At 43.8% G+C, this 27,473-nt stretch overlaps 1 protein-coding gene across 1 annotated transcript in view; it reads left to right on the forward strand.

Annotated features, from left to right (window-relative positions):
* ADAMTS19 (ADAM metallopeptidase with thrombospondin type 1 motif 19) overlaps positions 1 to 27,473 on the forward strand; it is a 269,857-nt gene that overhangs the window by 75,511 nt on the left and 166,873 nt on the right. Inside the window, exons 6-7 of the mRNA XM_030192330.1 lie at positions 5,802 to 5,959; positions 13,437 to 13,480. Of these exons, the coding sequence (XP_030048190.1) occupies positions 5,802 to 5,959; positions 13,437 to 13,480 (202 nt within the window). The remainder of the gene's footprint in view (positions 1 to 5,801; positions 5,960 to 13,436; positions 13,481 to 27,473) is intronic.

The raw sequence follows: 27,473 nt of genomic DNA on the forward strand, positions 1-27,473 counted from the left end.
GGAGCATTTCAGATTGTATAGGGAACTAGGATAGTTAATATGGTTTGGAACCAGGGCATGAGTAGGAGCAGAAGATCTTTTCATATAGTAAATGTCTGAGGACACAAATTTTAAATAAAGCCTGGTAGGACCATCCCAGATAAGAAAATATTTAAAAATAAACTCACATTTATCCTTTCTCATCTATGGTGTGTTTTTTTTCCTGCAATTTTTTCAAAACCTTTGTCTGAGGTTTGTCTGTACTATGGAAGGGAATTTGTTTTTGTCTGGGTTTTTTTTTTAATATATAGCTTCTTGTCCTTTTTTTTTTTAATGATCATCAGAGAACTTATTTCTCTCCTGCTTCCCTGATGTAGGATAACTCTCTTCCTCCTTGCTGCTCTGTAACTGGAGCTCCATGGATCCTGGCCTCTGGTTCAAGTACAATCCACTAATATGGCCCTGTGTGTTTAAAAACAAAACAAAAAAAGCTGGTTGCCCACTTTGTATTAGAGGGCTTCTCCCATTTTGTGTCTGTGAAAAAAAACTATTAGTATGTTGCTTTATTTATATTTGGCCTAAGAACATAAGAATAGCCATACTAGGTCAAACCAGTGGTTCATCTAGCCGTTATCCTGTTTCTAACAGTGGCCAATCCAGGTCACAAGGCTTTTTCTCCACTAATGTTTTTTTTAATGTGCTATGCATATAGTGAAGCCAATTAGAGCATTAAAGAAGTACTCAAAACTTACATTACTTGTTCATTTTTAAAATGGGGAATACACATATTGAACTGCAAATGTGCTCCTGATTTCTCATATAATATTCACTTTTAGTATCTAGTGAGGTGAAATATCATTAGGGCTTTCTGCTTTCTTTTTCTCATTAGTTTGGCTTTTAAATATGGAATAAAGAGAACAGTCGTAGGCTACAGATATATTATTTAACCTCCCCCCCCCCCCCCCCCCTCCCGAGGACAAGAAGGAAAATAACACAACAGATATTATTACATTAGTAGGTAGGTTTATTAGTCTTGACATACTGCTTTTCATGCTATAGCCATAACAGAGCGGTTTACAATAGAAAAGTCAATTCGCAAGGGTTGAAAAGAACATCATTTTTGACAGGATAGAGAAAATAGAGCTAAAGGCAATACACTCAAAGAATCAGTGTCACACAGCCAATACTAGAAGTTCTCAAAACAAACCTACGAAACAGATGATGGACCTCATTCCCCAGACACCGTAGCATGCCTAATTTGCTCACCGATGGGAAGATGATCAAAACCCCCGCGCTGCTCCAAACAGCGCTCTAAAAATAGCGCTGGAACAGAGCGGGGCTTTACCACCCCTATGATCAGAGATAATAGCATGCAAATTTAAGCATGCTATTCACTCTCATCATAGGATAAAAGTGTGGGAGGATAGTGTCTGAGCATGTGCTTGGGCACAATCCTTCCGCACTTGTTTGACAGGTCTATATTTTCCCACACTTGTTTGACAGGTGTAGGCTGTCAAAAGCCCAGACCTGTCAAACACAGGGGCTGGAGGTCCATGGGACCACCAGACCCCCGTGTACTCCCACCCCGATTCGAGCGACACGGGGGGCTGGAGATCTCCAGCCCCCCTAACTCCCCCCCCCCCCCCGGCATCCCCTCCCATGAATAGAGCCCTGGTGGCCCAGTGGGCTGCGAGTCGATCCCTTCCCCCACCCCATCCCTGGTGGTCTTAGCAGCCCTTCCCCACTCTCTACCTTCGGTGGAGGAGGCAGGTGGCCTCCTTCCTCTTCCATCAGTGCTGCCTTGAAAATGGCGGCTCCCAGCCCTGCCCAGAAGCCCAGCGCATCCCAGGATGTACTGGACAGGGCCGGGTGCTGCCATTTTCGAGGCAGCGCCGATGGAAGAGGAAGGAGGCCACTTCCCTCCTCCACCAAAGGTAGTGGGGGGGGGGGGGGAAGGGCCGCTAAGACCACCAAGGGTGGGGTGGAGAGGGGATCGACTCGTGACCTACTGGGCCACCCGGGCCCCAAGGGGGGTTAGGGAGGCTGGAGACCCACTGGATCTCCAGCCCCCCAAACCTGTGTTGGGAGGTGGGGTCGGGGGGACTGCAGGTCCACCAGACCTCCACCCCCTGTGTCATGGGGGGGTGTCAAGTCAGGATTCTTCCTGCAGGGGGGGGAGCGTGGGCTGCTGCATTTGGGGAGAATGGGGGGCCTGCTAGCATGCAAATGCATGCTGAACAGCTCTCAACATTCCTCTCTAGTGGTCTGCAAACCCTAACGTCAGCTCCGAGCTGGCGTAGTGTTTGCCTCAGCCAGCGGTCCAATGTTTGGTGTTCTGGTTTCTGATCATCGGGGAGGAATAAGTTTGCATACTACTTGTGCTAAGAACCCTGTTTTGCATTCATTTGCATGCTAGTTGCATTCAGAGCCTGCAAGCGCATTGTTTCACGCGCTTGGGGGCTCTGATCATGGGGCGGTAGCAAACGCAGGTGCTAGTATGGCGCTAACAGCCTCTAGCACCTGCATTTGCTTCTGATTATTGGCCCACAAATGCCTCCAAAAATAAAAGGGTCTTCAAGGCAGACAAACTAAAATTAGGTTTTTATTGGCTTTGTTGTCTTTGTGCTGTTAGCTATTTTCTGGACTTTTCCTCATTGCATGCATTGGTACGTGCCTTCATAATCTCCTGTCTTGAAAGTAATAGTTTACTGTGTATTTCTTTGTAATTTTTCGCAACAAACTGTGGACAAGTTGGTGGATGTAGATAATAGACTTGCTCTTTTGGAAACTAGAGTGGGTTAGTGTGAGTCACATGGAGGGGCATTTTCGAAAGAAACGTCTAAATCGGAATTTGGACGTTTTACAAAGATATCCAAATTCGGAGGCGGGGAGAAGGTCATTTTTGAAAAAAGATGGATGTCCATTTTTCATTTTGAAAATACCAAAGACGTCTTGTGATTTGGATATCTTTGGCTTTGGTCCATTTTTGAACAAAAAACGTCCAAATGCAATTTGTCCAAAACAGAGGAGGAGTGGCTTATTGGTTAGTGCAGCAGGCTTTGATCCTTGCAACATGGGTTCAACTCCCACTGCTGCTGCTTGAGACTTTGGGCAAGTCAAATACAGAACGGGCATTTTTTGATTATGACATCTAAGTCTGAACGTCCAAAATCAGAACAGGAAAGGTCATTTTCTACAAAAAAAAAGTCTATCTTTTCCTTTTGAAAGTGCTGTTTGGAAAAATGTTTTGTGATTTGGGGGAGTAAGGGGAGGTGATCCCAGTGTCCCTCCAGTGCTCATCTGGTCATTTTGGGGCACCTCTTGTGTAGAGTAGAGGAATAGCCTAATGGTTAGTGCAGCAGGTTTTGATCCTGGGGAAGTGGGTTCAAGTCTCACGGCAGCTGTTTGTTATAAAAAGAAGTCTAGCTCAAAACATCTAAGTTTTAGTCTTGGACGTCTTTGTTTTGTTCCATTATTGCTGAAAGACGTCCATGTCTTAGGAACGCTCAAGTCCCACCTTGAACACACCCCTGGTACGCCCCCTTGAGATCTGGACATCCTTCTGACAGACTGCAGTTGGAGACGTCCAAAATCGGGTTTCGATTATACCGATTTGGACGTCCATGTTCCTATTTATGTCGAAAGATGGACGTCCATCTCTTTCGAAAATTAGCCTAATGGTGTTTATTTTCAGGCTAGAAGTGTATCTACTAATACGGATAACTTACAAGCTCATTTTCAAAGCACTTAGCCTCCCAAAGTTCCATAGAAACCTATGGAACTTAGCCTCCCAAAGTGCTTTGAAAATATGCCTGTTAGTGATCCATAAGACACCTAGAATTTCTTGAAAATAGACTTTGTGCTTTTTAAAAAATGTTTTTAATTAAGATTTTGGAGTAAGAGTATAACAAGTACAATTTAGAAAAAAGTGTACAAGATCTTATTATAACAACTTGAAATAACTTTAAATAAAAGCAGAACATATAAGCAACTAGTAAAAGAGGCCTGTTTCTGGAGCAAATAAAACGGGCGCTAGCAAGGTTTTCCTTCCCAACACCCCCCCTTCTCCCTCCCTCCCTACCTGCCGACCCCTTCGTCGTTCTGATGCCATTGCTCCGCACCTCCTGAATGCACCATACGCCATTGCTCTGCCCTCGGTGTGTGACACCATTGCTCCGCCCTCGACGTCATCATGTTTGACGCGAGGGCGGGGTCCCGAGACTTGGCGATTTCGGTGGCTTCACCACCACGAACCCTTCGAGCCCGTCTTGAAGGAAGTGACATCAGTCTTCAGAACGTTGAGGGTGAGTTTTATTATATAGGATAATAAAGATTTAGGGGTCTTTTTACTAATGCATGTGAACAGATTTAAGAGCCCTTTTATGAAGACATGGTAGGGCAGAGTTGGGGTAGAACATATATGTATGTGGATAGATTATAAAATTTTATAATTTATGCATGTAATTAACAAATTTTGGTAAGGATATTTACACCTACTTTAGGGGTGGTGTAAATGTCCTTGTCTGCCACTAATGCTAGTATTTTGTAAAGACAATAGGTGGCTAATTGCTTTATAAAATAGGCTCAACATGGATGCCTTAAAAAGCACTTTAACTAGTTGCCCTTTATAAAAAATTTCCTCTGTCAATATAAATCAAAGAACTAGGCACTGCGATTCTTATATCCTCTTTTTGGTTAAGACAGATCTGGTTCCTACTGTTTCAGGGGAAGTCCATCAATGAACCAATCTGGATTGGGAATTCCTCCAATAGTTGATGCAGATAATCAAGAAACATAATTTCACCCAACATCAAGTTTGTAGACCTCAATCTGGATGCACAACTAAAAACGTTGTTCTTCAGATTCTTAATAGCTTTGTCAGGTTACATAAGAACATAAGACTAGCCATACTGGGTCAGACCAGTGGTCCATGTAGCCCAGTATCCTGTTTCCAATAGTGGCCAATCCAGGTCCCAGATACCTTGCAGAAACCCAAATAGAAGCAACATTCCATACTACCAATCCCAGCAGTGGCTTCCCCATGTCTATCTCAATAGCAAGGTTCTCCCAGCATTTTCAAAAGAATATGCTAGGAGATCATACATTACAAAATGGAGACGGCTTGCCATCTGACTTTTGTCGGGCTCTGATGTTCATGATGGAGTGAACTATTGCCTTCCCACCAGCAGGTGACAGTATAGTTATGATTGCTAATCAGGTGGTCTCTGAAGATCCTCTTCGTCTTCCCCTGTAAGCTGGCTGGTTGAAATTTGCAACACTCTGGAGAGATCTAACTAAGCTTGAAGAAAGGTCTAGAATTTGGCAGCTAAAATTTAATGCTAAAAAATGCAGGGTCATGCATTTGGGCTGCAAAAACCTAAGGAAGACTACAGTATAGGAGGCAATGAACTTCCTGCACGAAGGAAGAGTGGGGCTTGTTGGTGATTGTATCTGATAATCTTAAACTGGCCTTTATTTTACTGTGCTTAGAGAGTTCCAGGGTATGTCTTTAGTTTAACTGAATAGTACTGAATATCGATTCTAACCATTTAATCTTTGCTGATACAAGTTTATTGACCATAGTTAGTGGTGGGACTTACCTGAATAAGTCCACTAATACCTTAATATTTTTAAACATTATGTGCCATATATTGACCTTTATATTTATAAATAGGATCTTGCTTATCATAAATTGAATACCAAACAGAAAGAGAAAGAGAGTGCGCACTTCTTATACAACACTTGGGTACCTGATGCTTTATAATGAGTAATTTAATTTATAATGTCAAATTTCATAATAAAGTTGAAATCTTCATTTTCAGACAGGGATGTACATTGGACATCATGGTGAAAAAATGCTAGAGAGCTTTTGTAAATGGCAACATGAGGAATTTGGCAGGAAGAATGATAAATATTTAGAGATGTCCACAAGCTGGAGAGAAAATATGCCATCAGTAGATGCAGCTATTCTAATAACAAGGTAAGTCCGTAAAATAAGCTATGAGGACTCTCACTATCTGCAAGCTTGTAACCCACTGAGTTTCCCTGTGCTGGATGCAATATACATAGCTGGTTATGATGCTGGATTGTAAAGGTAGTAAACAGCAAGGAATGACTGTTTCACTGGGTAAACCAACAATGAATGACGGGAGAAAGATGGGGGATGATGCAGTAAAGTGCACTGTGCTTTAGCCAGTGCATATTTTCTAGGGAAAAAAGTGCTGGTACTCAAATGCTAGGCCACCCTTCAAGGGTGGGGTGATCACTGAGGGATCCACCCCACAATAGCCAGGCCCCCTGCAACCAGTCACAGAACCTATGACAAGGCAGAATTGGTGTGTTGAGCCTGAGCTCTTTCATTAAAACTTGGGGTCCTTGGGTCAATTTTAGCAGACAATGGAAAAGGTGCCGGTACTCAGTACCCCCAAGTACCCCCACAAAAAAAGCCCTGGCTTTAGCACAGCAGTCTACTCAAGATTTTCCTGTGCTAATCATGCTCCCACCAGTGTGCTAAAAGGACAGTGCAGTGGGTATGCAAAACACATGCACGATGACTGAATAACAGACCTGCTTCAGATGAGTTTACAAAAACAAAACAAAATCCTGTGTTAGATTTCAGTGCCTTTTTAAGGTCTTCTCTTAACATGTCGTCTTTATACCAATCTCAGGGCTAGCTTGAAGATAAAGCACAGGAAAAAAAAGTTCATTTTTTTTTTAGTCTTAGTATTTTTATTCAATTTTTTCATACAGAACAACAAAATAGATATCTGCATTGGTAAATTTTAGCATAAATTTAGTAGTACAGGAGTATTAATAACGAAAAACTAAAATTAAAAGTAAATGGGGGGAAATAAAAAGTGAGAGGACATATAACACTATCCAGCTCATTTTCGAAAGAGAAAGGCGCCCATCTTCTGACACAAATCGGGAGATGGGTGTCCTTCTCTCAGGGGCGCCAGAATCGGCATAATCGAAAGCCGATTTTGGGCATCCCCAACTGCTTTCCGTCGCCGGTATGGCCGAAGTTGTCGGGGGCATGTTGGAAGGGTAGCGAAGGCAGGACAGGGGCGTGCTGGGGCGTGGTTAAGAGATGGGCGCCCTCGGCCAATAATGGAAAAAAGAAGGGCGTCCCTGGCGAGAATTTGGTCCGCTTTATTTGCTCCCTTTTTTTTCAGGTCCAAGTCCCAAAAAAGTGCCCGAACTGACCAGATGACCACCGGAGGGAATCAGGGATGACCTCCCCTGACTCCCCCAGTGGTCACTAACCCCCTCCCACCCTAAAAAAAAACACTTTAAAAACATTTTTTGCCAGCCTCAAATGTCATACTCATGTCCATCGCAGCAGTATGCAGGTCCCTGGAGCAGTTTTAGTGGGTGCAGTGCACTTCAGGCAGGCGGACCCAGGCCCATCCCCCACCCCCCACCTGTTACACTTGTGGTGGACAGTGGGAGGCCTTCAAAACCCACCCGAAGCCCACTGTACCCACATGTAGGTGCCTCCCTTCACCCCTTAGGGCTATGGTAGTGGTGTATAGTTGTGGAGAGTGGGTTTTGGGGGGGCTTTGGGGGGCTCAGCACCCAATATGCACCTGGGACCAATTTACAAAGTCCACTGTAGTGCCCCCTAGGATGCCCGGTTGGTGTCCTGGCATGTGAGGGGGACCAGTGCACTACGAATCCTGCCCCCTCCCATGATCAAATACCTTGGATTGGTTCATTTTTGAGATGGGCGCCATCAGTTTCCACTATGGCTGAAAACCGATGGCGCCCATCTCAAATGTTGATCTAAATGTTCAGATTTGGGCGCCCCCAACCGTATTTTGTAACAAACTTGCTTTGGATTTAAGAAAAGATTTCAAGAAATGTCTTAAGATCTTAATAATAGACAGAATAACCTATATTGATTTTACTCTTTGAAATTGTTTTATTATAATACAAATTTGCATTCAGTGTTATCATAAGTTAAAAAATAAAATTAGAGTGGGGGTAGGTATATTTGGGAAAGGTGAGTGTGGGGAAGAGGGAGAGCAAGGTTGAGGGAGAGGGATGGCTGTAAAAGTGGAGCTGAAATGAGGAGGTGGTTTGTGAGGAAGGCAAATTCTGATTGAGAGGAAGTGGGGGGGGGGGGGTGAATGCAGAAGGTTGGGTGATGGAAGAGATGTAAGGGGTGGGAAGAGGGCCTTGGGAATGGGTTAGGGAAAGTGGATAGGTGAGGAGGAGCATGTAGATGAGTGCATCTGGAAGGGGAGAGAGAGAGAGAGCATGGGATCAAAGTGGAGTGAACTACCTCCCCATATACACATTCTCTCCTATACAAATATTTCATCCTAGTCTGCACAAACCTATCCCAGCCCTCCTTCCCCTTCCATCTTTTTATCTCTCCACCTCCCATAGTCCATCCTTCTTGTTCCCACTGCAGTTAGAAAATATACTTGGAAACTGTCATACAATTCAAAACTTTTTTAAAAATTATTTTATTATGGCCTTTTTTCTGTTGTGGTCAATGTCTGCATGGTTAAGTTTCTTTTGCTGATTGATTATTTGTTCCTTTTTCTGTTTATTTGTGCATTATTTTTTTTCAAAACTTTGTCTTCTTAAATCATTTAAGTCTTACAGCTTAGGGTGAGTGTGTTAATTTCTCTGTCCTTTGAGTGAAGAGCTTGTTCACTATTGATCATTCCTTGTTAGTGCTAAAACTCTTTCAACTTAAAACACTTGTAATTTGAAGCACCTCAGGTTAGTATTGTCTGCTAGAAAGCTTTCTCTTCATGCCTGCTTAACCCTAAAGCCATTTGTCTGATCAAAGAAAACATTTTTCTTTTAATGAAGAAATCATTGGTCCTTGGGGAGCCCACAAATTTTATAAACAGTATTTTCTCAAGCTGTCCTCTGACTTTTCCAGCAGATAGAGCAGCACAAGTTTTTCTCGGTTCTTTTTTGAATAGTTATCTTTTAATATATTTCTGTTAAAAATAGATGGGATGTTTGGTGTAAGTTCTATATATTTTCCCCTTAATGTCATTCAAAGCATGATTATTATATAATTGTACATGCCTATACTAGATACTGCCACAAAATGCACAGATCTTGTATGTAATTCTTTGATTTTTACAGAACTGTTTAACTGGCAGAATTCCTGTCCTTGGAGAGCCACATTCTATAATGTTAGCTGCACTTAGATTATCATTGACAAATCCATTCCCTCCCCTGCTGATGCCTGTCACGCTTTATAATAGTCAAGTGAAAAGTAAAACTGAAACATATGATCTCGAAGACATTATTACATCTGAAACTACATGATGGTTAATTAGGGTGTACATATAATATAACCAACTGCATGTGTACTTTTGTTTTTGTGTTTTAAGTAATGCTTCTGAAATAGAGAATTTATTCCAAGTGATGCCCAAGCACCCACAGAGGAAATGACTAGCAAAGCTTACTTTGGGGCTATTTTCAGTTCTGGTCACAGTGGCGTAGCCACACCTGACATTTTGGGTGGGCCCAGAGCTAATATGGGTGGGCAGTAGGTATGAGTAGTGGTTCATGGGATACTCCTTAATAATGCCTTAGAGTGCACTTGATGATGGATTTCTAAGTAAACAGTCTGTGCAGCAGCTCTCCTGCATTAACACAAACCACATACCTGGTTCATGGAACACCGACATTTTTAAATATAGTGATTTTATTCCATATCTTAAACTTGACCAGATATGACTGCTGTAAGGCAAACATGTCAATGGCACATATCCTTCAAACTTTGCTTTGTAGCAAAAGCAAATGCCTGATTAAGCTGTATTCATAAAACAGGAAATTCTGAAACTGACATTCCCATTTAAAAAGCCAGAGAAGTCAGACTCATCTAGATCCCCACACGAAGTACATGCACACAGAATCTTTTACATCGGTCACATACAGAACACAGACCACCCCTTACCAACTGCAGAATAAAAGACAAAAAATTATAAAGCGCGGAGATGCCAAGAACACAGACCACCCCTTACAAATTGCAGAATAAAACACAAAAAATTAGAAATCACAGAGATGGCAAATTACCCAGTTCTAGGCTTGAGATTTTGTGCAGTCCTGATTTAAATTTTATCAGTGTGGGATTTGCAGTGCCTGATTCTGCCCATGAAAATCAGTGCTGCAAGTCCCATAACAATGGGGTGGTCAGAAATGCAGGACTGTCCCAAAATCTCCAGCCTGGAACTGTAGCCCGGCATCAACCCTGCCCTCCCCCTCCCCCATAGTTTGGCATCAGCCACAGGAGAAAAGGCAGCGATAGCGATCAAAGCAGTGGCATACCTAGGGTAGTTGACACCCGGGGCTGGTAATTTTTTAACACCCCTGTCCAAAATCCAGTACTAGGCATACCAAGAATACAAAACACTCAGGACATATAGAGCAACTCTAGCATACCATAAGTAGTCATTTCTACAAGTCACACAAGGAAAAGGAAAGCATCTTAAAAACTACAGGGAGCGCTAGAACATCAATTCACCTATTGTAAAACGCAACCAGACAGAATAGTACAGATCGTCGATCCTGCACAGTCAATGCCAACTGAAAGCCATGTCTTTTTCACAAACACAGATACACCCTAATCCACTATAGAATAAGTAATCATAAACTTTCTATTTAGACAAAAATTAAACTGAACCCCCAAGATGCCAGACTCTGCATACAATGCAACACCACAGAAACAGAAAATGTCCCCTAGTACTGTGCAAAATATAAAGACAGCAGATGTAAATTTGAAAAAAAACTAACGAATACCAATCACCACTTTACAAATTAACAAATAGAAATAAAACAAATATAGAAAATAAAATAATACCATTTTATTGGACTAATACATTTAGCTTTCAAAGGCCAAAACCTCACCTCGGGTCAATATAGTATAGTGCTGTTACAGTATCCTATCCTTACCTGAGGAAGGGGGTTTTGTTCTCCGAAAATTAGTCAAAATGTATTAAAATTAGTCCAATAAAAAGATTATCTTATTTACATGTTCTATTTATAAACATTTATTAACACATCTACAATACTACTTTATCCTAAAGCAAAAAAATAAAAAAATATATTTTATTTAGTTTGTTGTCTGTGGTTTCTGCTTTCCTCATCTTCTTTTCACCGTCTTCCTTCCATCCAGCATCTGTCTTCGCTCTCTCTCTGCCATCCAGTGTCTGCCCTCTCTGCCGTCCCTTCCATCCACTGTCTGCCCTTTCTCTCTGCCCCTTCAATCCACCATTTGCCCTCCCTCTCCCATCCATCCAGGGTTTGCCCTCCCTCTCACTGGTCCTTCTTTTCGGCCCCCAGTTCCAGCCCCATTATCCCATCTGCCCCTAGTTCCAGCCCCAGCCCACATCTCCCACAAGTCCCCAGTTTCAGCCCCCACCCACTTCTCCCTGTCCCCTTTTCAGCCCCCAGTTTCAACCCCAGCACTTTTCTCCCACCAGTCCCAAGCTTCAGCCCCAGCCACTTCTCCCTGTCCCCTTTTCAGCCCCCAGTCCGCACAGTTTTAGCCCCTGCCCCTTTTCAGCCCCCAGTTCCCTTCATCCACATGCCTTGCATTAGGGCCCCCTTTTTCTGCCCCAGACCCATTCTCCCACCTGCCCCAGGCATGGCCCCACTCTCCCTCCAGCCCCCTTCTCAGACCCCAGTTCCAGCTCCAGGCCCTTTCTCCCATCTGAGCCCACCCAGACCCAGTCCCCTTCTCCCATCTGAGCCCCCCTCCCCAACCCAGTCCCACCTGCCTACCAGCTCTGTCGATGGACAGACGACCCTCTTCTCTTGCCACCCGGCACCCAGCCTTAAAATAAAATCAGTGAAGCGCCTCGCGTCTGCTCTGCTCTGTGCTGCTGTAATGCAAGCAAATCGCCTTGTTGCGTCGGCCCTTCCCTCACTGTGTCCCACCCACACGGAAATAGGAAGTTACATCATAGGGCGGGACATAGTGAAGGAAGGGCCGACGCGACGAGGCGATTTGCTTGCTTTACAGCAGCACAGAGCAGAGCAGACGTGAGGCGCTTCACCAATTTTTTTTTTTTTTTTTTAAGGCTGGGTGCCGGGTGGCAGGAGAAGAGGGTCATCTGTCCGTTGACGGAGCTGGTAGGCAGGTGGGGATCGCAGCACCAGCGGAGCACCCCCCACCTGCTGACACCCAGGGCGGGGTGGACCGCCCTGCCCTTGGTACGAGGATGTTGGCTGGGCGGACCTAGAGGGAAAGTGGCTGGGCCTGGGCCCATCCAGGCCCGCCCATGGCTACGCCCCTGCTGTATTTGTATAGAACAGTGTAGAAAAATGAGTGTGAAATAGAGTTTATAATTGTTGTTTCTACTAGCTACAATAATTTTTGAAGCTGTTTTAATGATATTCAGTTTTGATTTCATGGTATTTATATCAACATATGGGAAGCGTTCAAATAAATTAAAAAGCTGTCCAATAAGTTAAAAAAAATGTCTACCTTTTAAGGCACTGCCTATCCAATTGAAACAGCTTTAGACTTACAGATGGACCATGCATTGGCAGTCCCTTATTTCTAAAAATCTTTTGCTATTTTCAATAGTGTTTCCTTTTGCTTTGGGTGTACTAAAGTCGCAGCAAGCTCCACCCACTGGCTTCATCTCATATAATGGACTAGGTATGCTCACTTCGGCTCCTGTTTTATCCAACCTCCTTGGGCGGGACAGTAGTGGAGGAAAGGCTTCAGGTCAGCGCAGACATCCTGTCATCACTGCCCCTGCTGGCAAGCAACTCAGGTTTCGGCAGCTGGGGGGGGGGGGGGGGCGGTTCTTGCTAGCTGAGGGAGGACGAAGGGAAGCCGTTGGGCTCATAGCAGGAGGAAAAGTGAGAAACTGCAATGCAAACACCAAAAAAAAGTGCTGTTCTTTCAGTGCTTAGTTGAGAATCGCTGGTTTAGAGTAGGGGTTGGCAACCACTGTCTTTGAGAGCCACAACCCAGTCGGGTTTTCAAGATTTCAACCATGAATATGTGTGAGATCTATTTATATACAATGGAAGCTGATTTGCATGCACTTCTTCTATTGTATCTAAATAGATCTCATGCATATTCTTAATGGAAATCTTGTGGCCCTCTAGAACCATGGTTGTCCACCCCTGGTCTAGGGGCTGCTGCAGACTTTGTTGACTTCTTAAAGGGACCTCAGCATTTTTATTAACTTCTAAATGAGGGGAAATAATAATAAAGGTTAGATTGTGGCCTGCTGAATGTGAAGATGAGACATATTTTGTAATTCTGATTACACTGGGAATTCCTCTGAGGGTGAAGTTATATGTAAAAAAAAGTTTGGTTTATTCCCAATCGTTACTCTACCTATTTGAGATGAGAGAGGCTTGCAGTTACTATTGAGTTACACAATAATTTGTGGAAAATGGTTTATGTTAATGCTGTCAGACTATGATTTGTGCCTACAGCTTGCCTTCTTTTGTTCTAGGAAGGATTTTTGTGTTCATAAAGATGAACCATGCGATACTGTTGGTAAGTACAATAAATATTCATTGTATTCATTGTATAAAGTCAGGAATTCATCTGAAAAAGCTAGGTAAGCATGTTTATATAAGTGTACCAGTGTTCATGAACTTTTAAATAGAAACTCATTGATGGTCTTCAAAATTGATAATAGAATTTCCTGAATTAATTCTTAGCAGCAGTATTAGGAAACAACTGCCAAAGAATTAGAAATATTTTCAAGACTTAATTTTATACAGTTGTGAAAAAGCTTCTTTCTTTTTTTTCCCCAAAATTCTGGCATTTAACACATTTTCATTAGCAAAAAGTACAGGCATTTATTATTCTCATAATGCCATATTTAGACAGAAATAGTTAAGTTATTTTCTGAACATACATATGCACTGAGCAACATTTGATGTCATTCTATGTTTAAAATCATTGTTGCAGATGTTGAAAAATGAACTCTTAGGGTAATCTATGTTTTAGTAGTTGTATTGAGAACTTGAATAGATCCCAGTCAAAACCGGATAATAGAAAAGGATAACTCAATTGAATAAATAACTTGGACAAATTTGATATATTTTGCTTATTCAGTTATTGGTGGTACCTCTGTGAGAAACATTAACTTAAACTAAATATTTCCTGTAACTGTTTATCAGTGTCACATATTATCCTTGAGGAATTTTGGCCCATTCCTTCATGCTTAACTGTTACAGCTGTGATGTTTAAAGCTTCCTTGAATTAATAGTTCGTTTCAGATTTTCATTAGGGTTATGTTGGATCTTTTGACTTGACTAACCCAAAAAACAAAATTTCTTCTTCATCCATTCTCTAATGTATTTAATTGTATATTTACATTTGTTGTCTTCCTGTGAAACCTATTTTAGGTACAGTTTCAGCTGTCAGATGGATGGCATGACATTCACCTATAAAGTTTCTTTTTTCCCCCCAATTTAATTTCTTTTATTGGTTGTCAATACAAATATAAGCAAGAGCTCACAACATAACAACAAGCAATATTTTACAAATTATGGCAATACTGGAGCTCACATTTAAGAAGTAGCAATCTAAATCTAGAATCAAATTAAGTGAAAACAAGAGAGAGGAAGGAAAGAGGAAAAGAAGAGGGTAAGGGGAGGGGGATGGAGGATACAAATCAAAGTATAAAGCATGCATATGCCATAAAATACATCAAATTTAGTACTTATCTCTGTACCGTATCAAAATAAGATACAAGTGGTAGCCATTTTTCCCTATATGAAGCAAAACGAGAAGATTTCTTTGCAAGGTGTGATTCAAATTTGTAAATTTGGAGCACTAAGTTCTACCATTCCTGGTAGGTAGCCTGATGTAAAGACTTCCAATGGGAGAAGATTACCTTCAATGCTAAAGAAACCATGGTGCTAACAAGAGCCCCTTCACAATGAGTCAGCAGACTCTTGTAATACTGATCCCTGAGAATCACAAATTGATAAGTGAGTGAGCCAGGAAGGTGAAAAATGCCTACCAGTTGTGACCAGATTTCTAGCCAGTACTTACGAAGGCACACACAGTCAAAGGTAAGATCCTTTATAGTACCCACTTGAGACTGGCAAGACCAGCATATACTAGAGTTAGAGGAATTGATAACATGCAACTTATATGGTGTCCAAAGAGATCTATGCATAAAGAAATACATAGACTTTATAGTATTAGAAGAGTTAGAGCACCTGAAGAGGGACTTCCAAAGCTGTTCCCACTGCTTATCAGATATAGGTTGCTGTATGTCTTCCTCCCAGCATCTATGTAAACCAGTACATTTAGTACAGGAGTTGCTAAGAAGGTACTTGTAAATGTGGGAAGCAGCATGACCAATGTGCTGAAGCTTCAGATTAAAATCAATAAGCTCTGGATTTTGGGTCAGGAACTGTGCGTGTAGCCTATCTTTGGATTTCTTTTTTACCATGGAGCTAATCTGAAGCCATTGGTAAAATTGGGCGTCAGATAGTGCAAATTCTAAATTAATCTCTGAAAAGGCTTTCCATGTCTGCCTACTCATATGGATCATATCTTTTAAGGACCAAATGCCTATGCACTGCCACTGAGACCACGAAACTTGTTTATTGCCAATTTTAAAGTTAGGATTATTCCAAATAGGCGTGAGTGGCGTAGCAGACCAAGGGATATCCATTAACTTATCTAAGGAAACCATTAATTTATAGGTGGTGTGAATGAACGGATTAGATACAATGCTCTTGGGGAGGCGCATGCCAATGATATGGGAATGTTTTAATGGGTCGATAAGGGCCTGTTCAAAGGTTAACCATCTGGGTGAGGAAGCAACATTAATAGGGGAGATCCATTCCATGCCCTGCCGCATAATGAAGGCTTTATGATAAAGCAGGAGATCAGGGAATTTCACACCTCCATGCCCTTTTGGGAGCTTAAGTTTGCTCAGAGAGATTCTGGGCAATCTAAGATTCCATAAAACATTGGTGAGCATCCTTTCCAGATGCCTATAAAAGGCACAAGGAAAGAGAAGAGGGATGATGCTCAATGTGTAAGTGATTTTAGGGACTATCATCATTTTAATAGTATCTAGCCGTTCCCACAAGTGAAGTTTAATGGGGACCAAGACGCCAGTGGGGCTTCAACCTGTGAGGTTACTTTGTCAGAATTAATTTTAATGGTGTTGGTGAGGTCTCTATCAAAGAAGACACCGAGATACTTTATAGAAGTTTTCTGGTATAAAGCAGAATTTATAGTTCTGTCAATGGTAAGCAGCCTCACACTATAATACCTCCGCAGCCATGCCTGAGAAGGCATTTTTTTTAAAACCAAACAAAGCATTTGTTTTTGAAGTTCAATTTTTGTTTCATCTGTCCTGAGAAAAATATTCTAGAAATCTTCTGGGTTATCTGAATGATGATTGGCAAATTAATAGTAAGCAGCAGTGTGTGTTTGTTTTTTTTTAAAATAAGAACAGCGGCTGCTTCCTAGTTATCTTCCCCTCATTCAATTTTATTCCTAGTGGTTGATGCATGAAGCCTCCGAAATGCTACATTGAGAGGCCTGCATAATTTTAGATTTTATTGTGGTTTTTGGTGTAAGTTTGGCAGGACAATAACTCATGGGTTAAGATACTGTAGTCTTCACCTTTTTTCAGTTATAGGCTATTTGACAGATTGAAGGGGGGCAGACTCAAGAAAAATGTCAGGAAGTATTTCTTCACGGAGAGAGTGGTGGATGCTTGGAATGCCCTCCCCCGGGAGGTGGTGGAGATGAAAACGGTAACGGAATTCAAACATGCGTGGGATAAACATAAAGGAATCCTGTTCAGAAGGAATGGATCCTCAGGAGCTTAACCGAGATTGGATAGCAGAGCCGGTAGTGGGAGGCGGGGCTGGAGGTTGGGAGGTGGGGATAGTGCTGAGCAGACTTATACGGTCTGTGCCAGAGCCGGTGGTGGGAGGCGGGACTGGAGGTTGGGAGGCAGGGATAGTGCTGGACAGACTTATACGGTCTGTGCCCTGAAGAGCACAGGTACAAATCAAAGTAGAATATACACAAAAAGTAGCACACATGAGTTGTCTTGTTGGGCAGACTGGATGGGACCGTGCAGGTCTTTTTTCTGCCGTCATCTACTATATTACTATGACAGTGGATGGATAGAGCCTCTAATGTTTACAAATGGGCTTGTAAACTTTTCCAGAGAGTTCGTCTTTCTCATAGGTCCTCTGACATGGCTTTTGATCATAGCATAAGGGATTTCCATGGACTTTTATGGTGAAGACCAAACCCAAAATCTTCGGGGTTTTATGTAGGACAAGATGCCTGGCAACACACACATTTGACTGGCTCAGCCCTGAGCCAAGTCAATGTACTTCTTATCTGGCTGCAGGCTCCTTGATTGCCTTGCTCTCATGCACCTGGATCTGCTCTCTCTGCTTGGCTTCCAGGCTCTTTAATTGCCTTGCTACCACACACTTGTGTTGACTTTCTCTCTGCCTACCTGACCTATGGAAGCTCTCTTCTTCAGCTGGTTCCTGTCTACGTCAGAAAGCCTGCACTATTTCTGGGACGCTTTCCCTCTGCCTCATTGCTTCGGCTTCTAATTGGGTAAGTGTTTCTCTTCAGCGTACTCTTCTGTTTGCTGCCTGCCTGTTAAGACCCTGCTTGGACCTTGTTACTCTCGTCTGCTGCCTGCCTGAATATTCTGCCTGCACCCGGATTACCCTCTGACCTACTGCCTGCCTTCCGACTTCTGCCATTACCCGGATTACTCTCTGACCTGCTGCCTGACTTCTGACTTCTGCCTGCACCTGGATTACTCTCTGACCTGCTGCCTGACTTCTGCCTGCACCCGGATTACTCCCTGACCTGCTGCCTGCCTACTGGGCTCCGCCCACACCCGGAGTGCCTTACCGTCTGCTGCCTGCCTCCGGACTCTGCCGGTACCCGGACCTTTTCTGCTGCTCACCTTCGGCTGGCTCCTCAGCACCCCCGTCCATCAGTGCAAGTCCTGCCGGCCGCCCACACCTGGGGGCTCTCAACCTCCAGGGAACGGCGGTCACTGCAGGTGAATCTCGGGGTTGCTCGGCTGCCAAGTGGAATCCGGGCATGTGTCCTTCACACCCGGATAACTCTCCACTTGGCACAAGAACTCACAAATACGACACACAAATCCCTGAGGCACTCCACTACTCACCTTTCCCTCATCCGAGCAAATTCCATTAACCACCACCCTCTGGCGTCTGTCCGTCAACCAGTTCCTAATCCAGTTCACCACGTCTGGTCCTATCTTCAGCCTGTCAGGTTTATTCAAGAGCCTCCTGTGGGGAACCGCGTGAAAAGCTTTGCTGAAATCTAAGTAGATTATGTCTATATCAAATCTATGATTCAATTCTATGGTCACCCAGTCAAAGAGTTTAATGAGATTTGTTTGGCACGATTTCCCTTTGCTAAAACCATGTTGTCTCGGATCTTGCAACTTATTGGCTTCCAGGAAATTCTCTATCCTTTCCTTCAGCATTGCTTCCATTACTTTTCCAATAACCGAAATGAGGCTTACTGGCCTGTAGTTTCCAGCTTCTTCCCTATCACCGCTTTTGTGAAGAGGGATCACATCCGATCTTCTCCAATTCCACAGAACCTCTTCCGTCTCCAAGGATTTATTAAACAAATCTTTAAGAGGACCCACCAGAACTTCTGAGCTCCCTCAATATCCTGGGGTGGATCCCATCCGGTCCCATGGCTTTGTCCACCTTTAGATTTTCAAGTTGTTCATACACACACTCTTCCGTGAAAGGTGCTATATCCACTCCATTCTCATATGTACTTTTGCCAGTCAATCATGGTCCTTCTCCAGGATTTTCTTCTGTGAAAACAGAACAAAAGTATCTGTTTAGCAAATTTGCTTTTTCTTCATCATTATCTACATAGCGGTTTGCAGCATCTTTCAGTCTCACAATTCCCTTATTAGTCTTCCTCTTTTCACTAATATACCTGAAGAAATTTTTGTCACTCCTCCTTACATTTCTAGCCATTTGTTTTTCCGCTTGCGCTTTTGCCAGACGTATCTCTCTCTTGGCGTCTTTCAGTTTCATCCAGTATTCCTCTCCGTGTTCCTCTTCTTGAATTTTTCTGTATTTCATGAAAGCCAACTCTTTAGCCTTTATTTTCTCAGCCACATGCTTGGAGAACCATATTGGTTTCCATTTTCTCTTGCTTTTATTTACTGTCCTTACATAAAGGTTTGTGGCCATATTTATAGCTTCTTTCAGCCTGGACCACTGTCCTTCCACTTCTCGTATGTCCTCCCAGCCCATCAGCTGCTTCCTCAGGTATCCCCCATTTTACTAAAGTCAGCATGCTTGAAATCCAGGACTTTGAGTTTTGAGTGGCTGCCCTCCACTTCAGCTGTTATATCAAACCAAACTGTTTGATGGTCACTGCTGCCCTGGCGGGCACCCACTCAGACATTTGACACACTATCCCCATTTATGAGCACCAGATGAGTGTGAATTGTTTGGGTTCACTTCTAAATTCATCTTATTGTTCCTAACTTGCACATTGTGACTCAAGAATCAGAATTGTTTAACTTGTCATATGTGCTCAAGTATAAGCTGAGAAATTTATGGCTTTGTTAAAATAGGTAAAAATCAGAAACTCCAATTTTAACTCAAAATTTAAATATACAAACAATGAATAGATTAAAACATTTTTTATAATATGTGCTCAGTTTTAGGTGTATACACTTAAACTCAGGAACTGAGATGTTATAGCACCTTTCCATACATCATAGCACACCCTGCCTCCTCCTGATAAGTTATAACTCAATCAAATCTTCAAAGTAAACCAAAAAGAATTTTTTTGTTAATACAGATTATGTAGCACTGTTACTTAGCTTAATCAGTGGGTTCAATGCAGTCAATGGTGTGTACAAGTCGCTTCATACAGTTTCCTGGTTAGTGTATAACTTTTTTTATATGTGGAGGGGCATAATTGAACGAAAACGTCTATCTCCATGGGCGTTTATCTCCGAGAACGGGTCCGTGAAGGGGCGGACCGAACCGTATTTTCGAAAAAAATAGACGTCCATGTTTTATTCGACAATTTGTGAGCTGGGCGTTTTTGTTTTTCAGTGATAATGGAAAATGAAAGCGCCCAGCTCAAAAACGAATAAATCCATGTTCGTGGGAGGGGCCAGGATTCGTAGTGCACTGGTCCCCCTCACATGCCAGGACACCAACCGGGCACCCTAGGGGGCACTTTTACAAAAACAAAAAAAAAGGTAAAAGAGCTCCCAGGTGCATAGCACCCTTCCCTTGTGTGTTGAGCCCCCCAAATCCCCCTCAAAACCCACTGCCCACTAGTCTACACCATTACTATAGCCCTAAGGGGTGAAGGGGGGGCACCTACATGTGGGTACAGTGGGTTTGGGGGGGTTGGACGACTAAGCATTAAGCAGCACAATTGTAACAGGTAGGGGGGGATGGGCCTGGGTCCACCTGCCTGAAGTCCACTGCACCTCCTAACAACTGCTCCAGGGACCTACATACTGCTGCCAGGGAGGTGGGTATGACATTTGAGGGTGAAAATAAAAAGTTGTGAAACATCATGTTTTGTGGTGGGAGGGGGCTAGTGACCATTGGGGGAGTCAGGGGAGGTCATCCCCGATTCCCTCTGGTGGTAATCTGGTCATTTAGGGCACTTTTTGGGGCCTTATTCGTGAAAAAACAGGGTCCAGGAAAAGTGCCCTAAATTCTAGCTACAAACGCATACATTTTTTCCATTATCGGTGAAAGGCGCCCATCTCTCCTCGGCCGATAACCACGCCCCAGTTCCACCTTCGCCACGCCTCCGACATGCCCCCGTCAACTTTGTACGCTTCCGCGATGGAGTGCAGTTGAAAACGTCCAAAATCAGCTTTCCATTATACCGATTTATTCATTTTTGTGAAATAAACGACTATCTCCCGATTTGGGTCGAAATCTAGGCGTTTTTCTCTTTCAATTATAAGGTGGATAGTGCAAAACTTCTTCATTCAAAACAACACAACTTCCCAAGTTCCCTACATGGGCCATGTTTCGCCAGTCAAATGGCGTCTTCAGGGGAACTCAACTGTGAAAAAAAAACAAAAATGTTTCAAAATTCTAAAAGCTGCAACATAATTCTTTGTACAAACTTATTCAATCCCCATAGAATTTCAGTCTTATCTCAAAAACTCTTTACTCACGATACAGCAACTTCAGAAGGAAAACTTCTCCAAATTGGTCTTAGCCTGTGAAACAAAAACGCCCACATATGCGCAGTTTATGAAAGGAAGTAATAAAGATCAGCTGATAGCCTAGCGCGGGAAAACTGCAGCTAAGCAAATGCCTGCCACTCGATTTCTCGATTTAGACCACTAGGGGTCACTGTTTGCCAGCGAAAAATAAATTCCTGTTCTTTTCTAAGCAAAATACGTGAGGCATCTCCCCCCAGAGGCAAACTAAGCTGAAAGAGCACCACAAATTTTAAATCTGTAAGCGTATGATGAAACTGTAGCCAATGATCCACAAGTGGAGCTTCAGGTTTATTGGTTCTCAGATTACTTAAATGTTCTGCAATCCTTAATTTAATTCTTCTTTTAGTGTGCCCTATGTACCACTTGGTGCAGGGGCACACTATACCATACACCACTCGTGAAGAATTACAATCTGTGTAGCTCTTAAGATAAAATGCTTTGCCTGTCTTGGGATTCACTACCTCAGAGGTTTGCCAGGTGTGCTGGCAGTATACACATTTACCACAACTTTTATGTTCACCCAAACCAAAATTAATGTAACTTCGTGAAAATGGTTTAGTGAAAGAAAATATTTCACTCAGGTTGCGATCACGTGTGTAAGCAAACATAGGTAGTTGGTCAAAGCCATGTTCAGCTAACATGCCCCAGTATTTAGTGATAATTTTCTTAATCATAAATGTCTGACGAGAGTGAGGCAGTACACATACCAGCCGGTCATTTTTATTATCAGATACTTTTAAAGGTGGATTCAACAACCATTGGCGATCTGCATTGGTTGCTCGTTTAAAAGCTCTCTTAATCACCTTACTAGGGTATGCTCGAGTCTTAAACCTACTGTACAGATCCATCGCTGACTCATTAAAGTGTTCTTTAGATGTAAAAAGTTTTTTCATGCGTAGAAATTGTCCTATAGGGATCCCATGCTTGGAAGCAGCTGGATGGAAGCTGTGATAGTGTAATAAAGTATTTGAATCAGTCTTCTTCCGAAATACTCCTGTCACAAATTTGTTTTCCTGAATATGAATCAAAATGTCCAAAAGGTTAATGGATTGATCACCTATTACAAAATCAAACTTAATATAAGGATCTACTGAATTCAAGTATTGTAAGCAGTGCTGCAATTCATTCAAAGATCCCTTCCAAATCAGGAAAACGTCATCAATATAACGCTTCCATAGTAAAATTTTAGAAGCATATTCAGATGGATAGAGATATTTCTGCTCAAATGCTGCAATATATAAACAGGCAATGGTGGGCGCCACAGTTGCGCCCATCGCAATGCCATGATGATAATTTCCGTTAAGCTGTTCAATAAAGCTATTTTTTCTGAAGAGATCTCCAATTGTTGAAGATGCCAGTTCACCAAAGCACAAGCTTCTAGATGAGCAATGCTAGTGTACAATGATATAACATCTAGAGATACTAGAATAACTGGACCAGTCAAAGGTTGAGTCTCTTGTAAAATTTGTAGCAGATGAGAAGAATCTCTAAGGTAAGAAGGCGTTTGATGTACTTTTGGCTGTAAATAAAAATCCAAGTATTGTGAGAGAGGCTCATTAAGAGATTCACAGCCGGAAACAATCGGGCGACCTGGAGGATGGATTAAAGTCTTGTGAATTTTCGGAAGAAAGTAAATAAACGGTGTACGAGGGTGTGGTTTAAATAGATATCGATATTCCTTATTCGATATAACTCCTGCCTCAGCGGAAGCATGCAAGACATTATAAATTATCTGTTGAAAATCAGGTCCCGGATCTCGATTCAGGTCATGATAATAGTTAGAATCAGATAACTGTCGAGTTGCTTCTAATCGATAATCCTCGGTATTTAATCTATTCATTGTTTGTATATTTAAATTTTGAGTTAAAATTGGAGTTTCTGATTTTTACTTATATTCATATATAAGAAACTGACTTTAAGAATACCCAGTGCATATACTCATATAAATTTGTTAAAATAGGGTCATCTTATCCATAGGTCATTTGTCATGGACAGGCAGGTGTTTCCTTCTGTTCTTCCCCCTAACCACTGTTTGGCATCTCCCCTCTCTCTCAACTTTCCCTTCCCATCTGTGGTCCAGCATACCCTTTCTTTCTTTACCTCCCCCATCTTCCCTCCCCCCACCCCTTAGTGTACCTTAAAATCTCTCTCTCTCTCTCTCTCTCTCTCGAGCTTGCTGCAAGCAGCAACAGCGATACACACATGCTGCCTGCAGCCTGCCCTGGAACCTTTTCTCTGATGCATCCCACCCAAGAAGAAACAGGAAGCTGCATCAGAAGGGACGGGATGTATCAGAGAAAAGGCTCCAGGTCAGGCTGCAGGCAGCGTATGTGTATCCCTGTTACTGCTGTTGGCAACCTCTAAAAAGAGAGAGAGAAAGATTTTATGGTAAACTTTGGGGGGGGGGGCAGGGGGTTTGAGAGGCAGGGTGCTTAACCAGGTGAGGGAGGGAGGGCTGGAGTAAAGGCCAGCTGAAATCAGTGGTTTTGGTTCTGTGTGAAACTGAACCTGCTGCTGAAATCCTCCACTTCGTTTTGGCCAGAACCAAAACTGTGACCCCGCCGCTGCTGCAAGCCCATCTCCCTGAGCCAGCCTCCCCCCCAACAGAAAACCTGTTCCTCCCCTCCCTCCGTAGGCCCTCCCCTAGCCTACTTTTTAAAAGCCCTGGTGGTCTACTGGCCTCTTTGGGGCAGGAGCATCCTGAATTGCTACAGACCCTGCTGGCTGCATTGTGAAAATAAAAAAGCCAAAAGCAGGAGTAGAGGATGACACAATGACCAATCCACCAGGGAGATGGAGTTCAAAGCAGATTTATTTAAGCACCAAAATGAGAAGACCCAACACGGGCTGTGTTTTGGCGGATGCAGCTGCCAGCCTCAGGGGTCAATATATGCTGACCTGTGAATTGTCCACAGTGTGTTACTCTCCACATCGCAGTCCTGTGGAGGCAACTATTTTTATTGGCTTTGCTACAGCAGCAGGCTTTACTCTGTTATCTCAGTATTTTAAGTTATGTATATTGACCCCTTGAGCAGGCGGCTGCATACGCCGAAACATGGCGCGTGTCGGGTCTTCTTGTTTTGCTGCTTGAATAAATTTGCTTTGACCTACATCTCCCTGGGGGATTGGTCATTGTGTCATCCTCTGCTTTGGCTTCTTTATTTGCATCTTCATAGAGGATGTTTTCCTGCTTCTGCTGTGGACATGCATTGTGAAAATGCCATTCTCAGTTCCAAAATGGCAGCCACAACCTCGCACGGCAGTTTCACAGGCTGCAGCGGGAAGTTGGGGCTGCCATTTTCACAACGCAGCTACTTGGGGCAGGAGCAATTCAGGATGCTCCTGTTCCTAAGAGGCCACTAGACTACCAGGGCTGTCAAAAGGTAGGCCAGGGGAGGACCTACAGGGGGGGGGGGGGGCAGAGCTGGTAGGTGGCCCGATTGGAGGAATGGGCTTTCTGTTGGGGGGGGGGGGGAATGGGGGCAGGGCTACAGTTTCAGTTTCTGCTGACATGTACAGGAAGTTTTGGCTGAAACCCAGATTTGAGGTTGGTTTTGATGCGGAAACCAAAATTCAGTCAGCCTGTAGGCAGGAAGGGAGCCTCGACTTATACAAGGTTCACATCAGTTTTGGCCATTTTTACTCCCAAAACTGCCCTCGGCTTATACATGAGTATATATGGTATACACTTTTTACTGTATGAGAAAAGACTGGTTTGAGTTAAAGAAGGGTATCATGGTAAGAACTTGTATTTCACCAACTTGGGGTTCATACTTTTTCCCCCCCAATACTATGTAAGTAATTTTATAAAATGTTGCCTATGTATGAAGGGCAAAAAGACATCTAGTTGTTTATTTTATAAATATACACAAAGGCCCATTATAGATAGACTAGCAGTTAAGCCCATTAAAATGGGCAAGATTTCCAGCTACCCTCCTCGCTGCCACTCCCTCCCCCCTCCATGCCGGGCCCCCTGCACTGACCTGACAGCGCCTCTCACCTCTGTGTGAAAGCGCTGCAGGCAGCAGCAGATCTCTGCTGCTGCCTGCAGCGCTTCCACGCGGAGGTGAGAGGCGCTATCAGGACAGTGCAGAGGGCCCGATACGGAGGGCTGCGGGAGCGGCGGCGGGGTTGGGGGGAGGGTGGAGGTTGGTGCGCTCGATGTTCGTTTCCAAGCGGCAGCGGCAGTGTCTGACAGTCTGACTCCGGTTCCCTCTCTGTTCTGCCCTCTGACGTCATCACGTCTTGACGCGAGGGCGGAACAGAGAGGGAAGTCTTTACTGCGCATTTGCAGGTGAGTCGGTCACTTGCCATTTATATGTTTGATTGTGGAAAGGAGAATTAAATTGTCAAGGTTGGGATGTGTTCAATTCTTTACATATTTTACAAATGTACTGAGGCTGAGATTTTGGATTCTTTAATGTTTCCGATGTACCTTATCAGTCGTCTGTTGAACCTGTGTTAGGAATTTATTCTCCTGCCTCTACAAAAAAAAAAAGAAAAGAAAGAAAACATAACCAGAAGCACCATTCTTTCTGTGAATCTGCCTCTGCTCCCTCTGTCGGCTTCATCGTTCCTTTGAGGTTTGTTCTCTATTCTAGCTGATGTGTCTGTACTCCTATTCTTTGCTAGCTCTGCCTCTCTCGCTGTGGACCTTTCTACTGCTGCTGCATGCTAATTTTTCCTGTACCCACATTGTCTGGCTTCCCCTCCGGGTGAGTACCGCCGGTTTTCTGGGTTTCGGTCCGGTGGCCTTCCCCTGTTGCTCTTTGGCGGCGATTGCGGGCCCCGCTATAGTTGCGTGCTCAGTCTGCCATCTTGAATGGAGCGCATATCTCTATCACCTGGCCAAAGTCTTACCACCGAGTCTGGTCTCCTACTGCCTTCTGCGGCCCATGGGGAGTTGATGCAGCAAGGTTTTTTGCCTTTTCTCCTCTTGGCTGCGGTTTCCAGGTCTGACCTAGCTGTTACAGTGGAGCAATCTCGGCTCCCTGTTCCCACGCTTTTTTTTCTGGCGGTTGCCTTCCTCTGCTTTTTTTTTTGTTAAAAAAATAAATAAACCAGGGCCAGCCAATCTCGCTGCTAGAGAGAGGGTCTCCATAGGACATGGTACTCTGGCATCGAAGGATATTGTGCCTGGAGGTCCTCAGGTGCAGCATAGTGTTGTTCTCTGCGTGGACCGGGCTTGGCATGACTTTTTTCATGGCTTTTGTTCTTGGTCGGCCAACTGATTAAAATAAGTTATGCTTTATTAAGGCAAGCAGATGCCACATGCGAGTGGCCACGGCTCTGGTTGGTTTCCTTTCTCCACAACCTCCCTGCTGGTCTACACTGCGGCTCCCTGGTTTCTTCTTGAAGTTTGTTTCTCTTCTTACCAAGCTTCTTTTTCTCAGATGTTTCAGCATTGGAGTACGGTAGGGGCTGTTGGTTTCTGCCTTTGACCCTTCGGTCAGTTTTGGCACAGGCCACCTGACCACTCCACAGTGGGCTCACCTCACATCCCTAGGAAGGTCCTGGGTTCTGGCAGCCCTGGAGCTCTTGGGGGTGGGGGAGGTTGGCATTCTTTGACGTCCTGAGGGTGGTTGTTGAACCCTGTTCCTTGGCAGGTTCATGCCCCTGGGTGGTTGGTTGTCCTCTGCAGTTCATCTGGAACTTATAGGGGCTCTTGGGTCTCTGTGGGGTTCTTTAGAGCCCCTGTTCAGCACGGATGCCCTTAAGGGGTTACCCTCTTGGGTATTTCCTTTTGTGCCTTTTGGGGTTTCTTAGTCCTTCATTCCGTTTTTGGGCTGGCTCACTCAAGTCTTCCTTCGCCCGACCTTCTCTGAAGCGGTTCCCTGTTTCTGGCGTGTACATCTAGCTGGACTTTCCTTTCTGCCTCTGGTGTGCCACAGCACCCCTGCTAGAAAGATTGGCTGGGGATTGGGGCTGTCCCCTGCTGCTGTCTGTCAGACTTGTGAGTTCTTGTACCAAGTAGAGCGCTTCTGAACCTGGTACTCGGACCAGGTTCTGCTTGGCATAGTGTTTCACCTGCACTGACCGCCATTCCCCAGAGGTTGAGCCCCTAGGTGCGGGTGGCCTGCAGGACTTATGCAACGGAGCTGGAAGCGTGGTGGTGAACGTATCAGCCAGGCAGGCAGCAAACAAGAGAGTGATCCAGGTACAGGCAATGTCAATAGGCAGGCAGCAGACAAGAGAGTGATCCAGGTACAGGCAATGCCAACAGGCAAGCAGCAGGCAGGGGGGTAATCCAGG

Source organism: Microcaecilia unicolor, chromosome 2, assembly GCF_901765095.1.
Source record: "Microcaecilia unicolor chromosome 2, aMicUni1.1, whole genome shotgun sequence".
NCBI classification, from domain to species: Eukaryota; Metazoa; Chordata; class Amphibia; order Gymnophiona; family Siphonopidae; genus Microcaecilia; species Microcaecilia unicolor.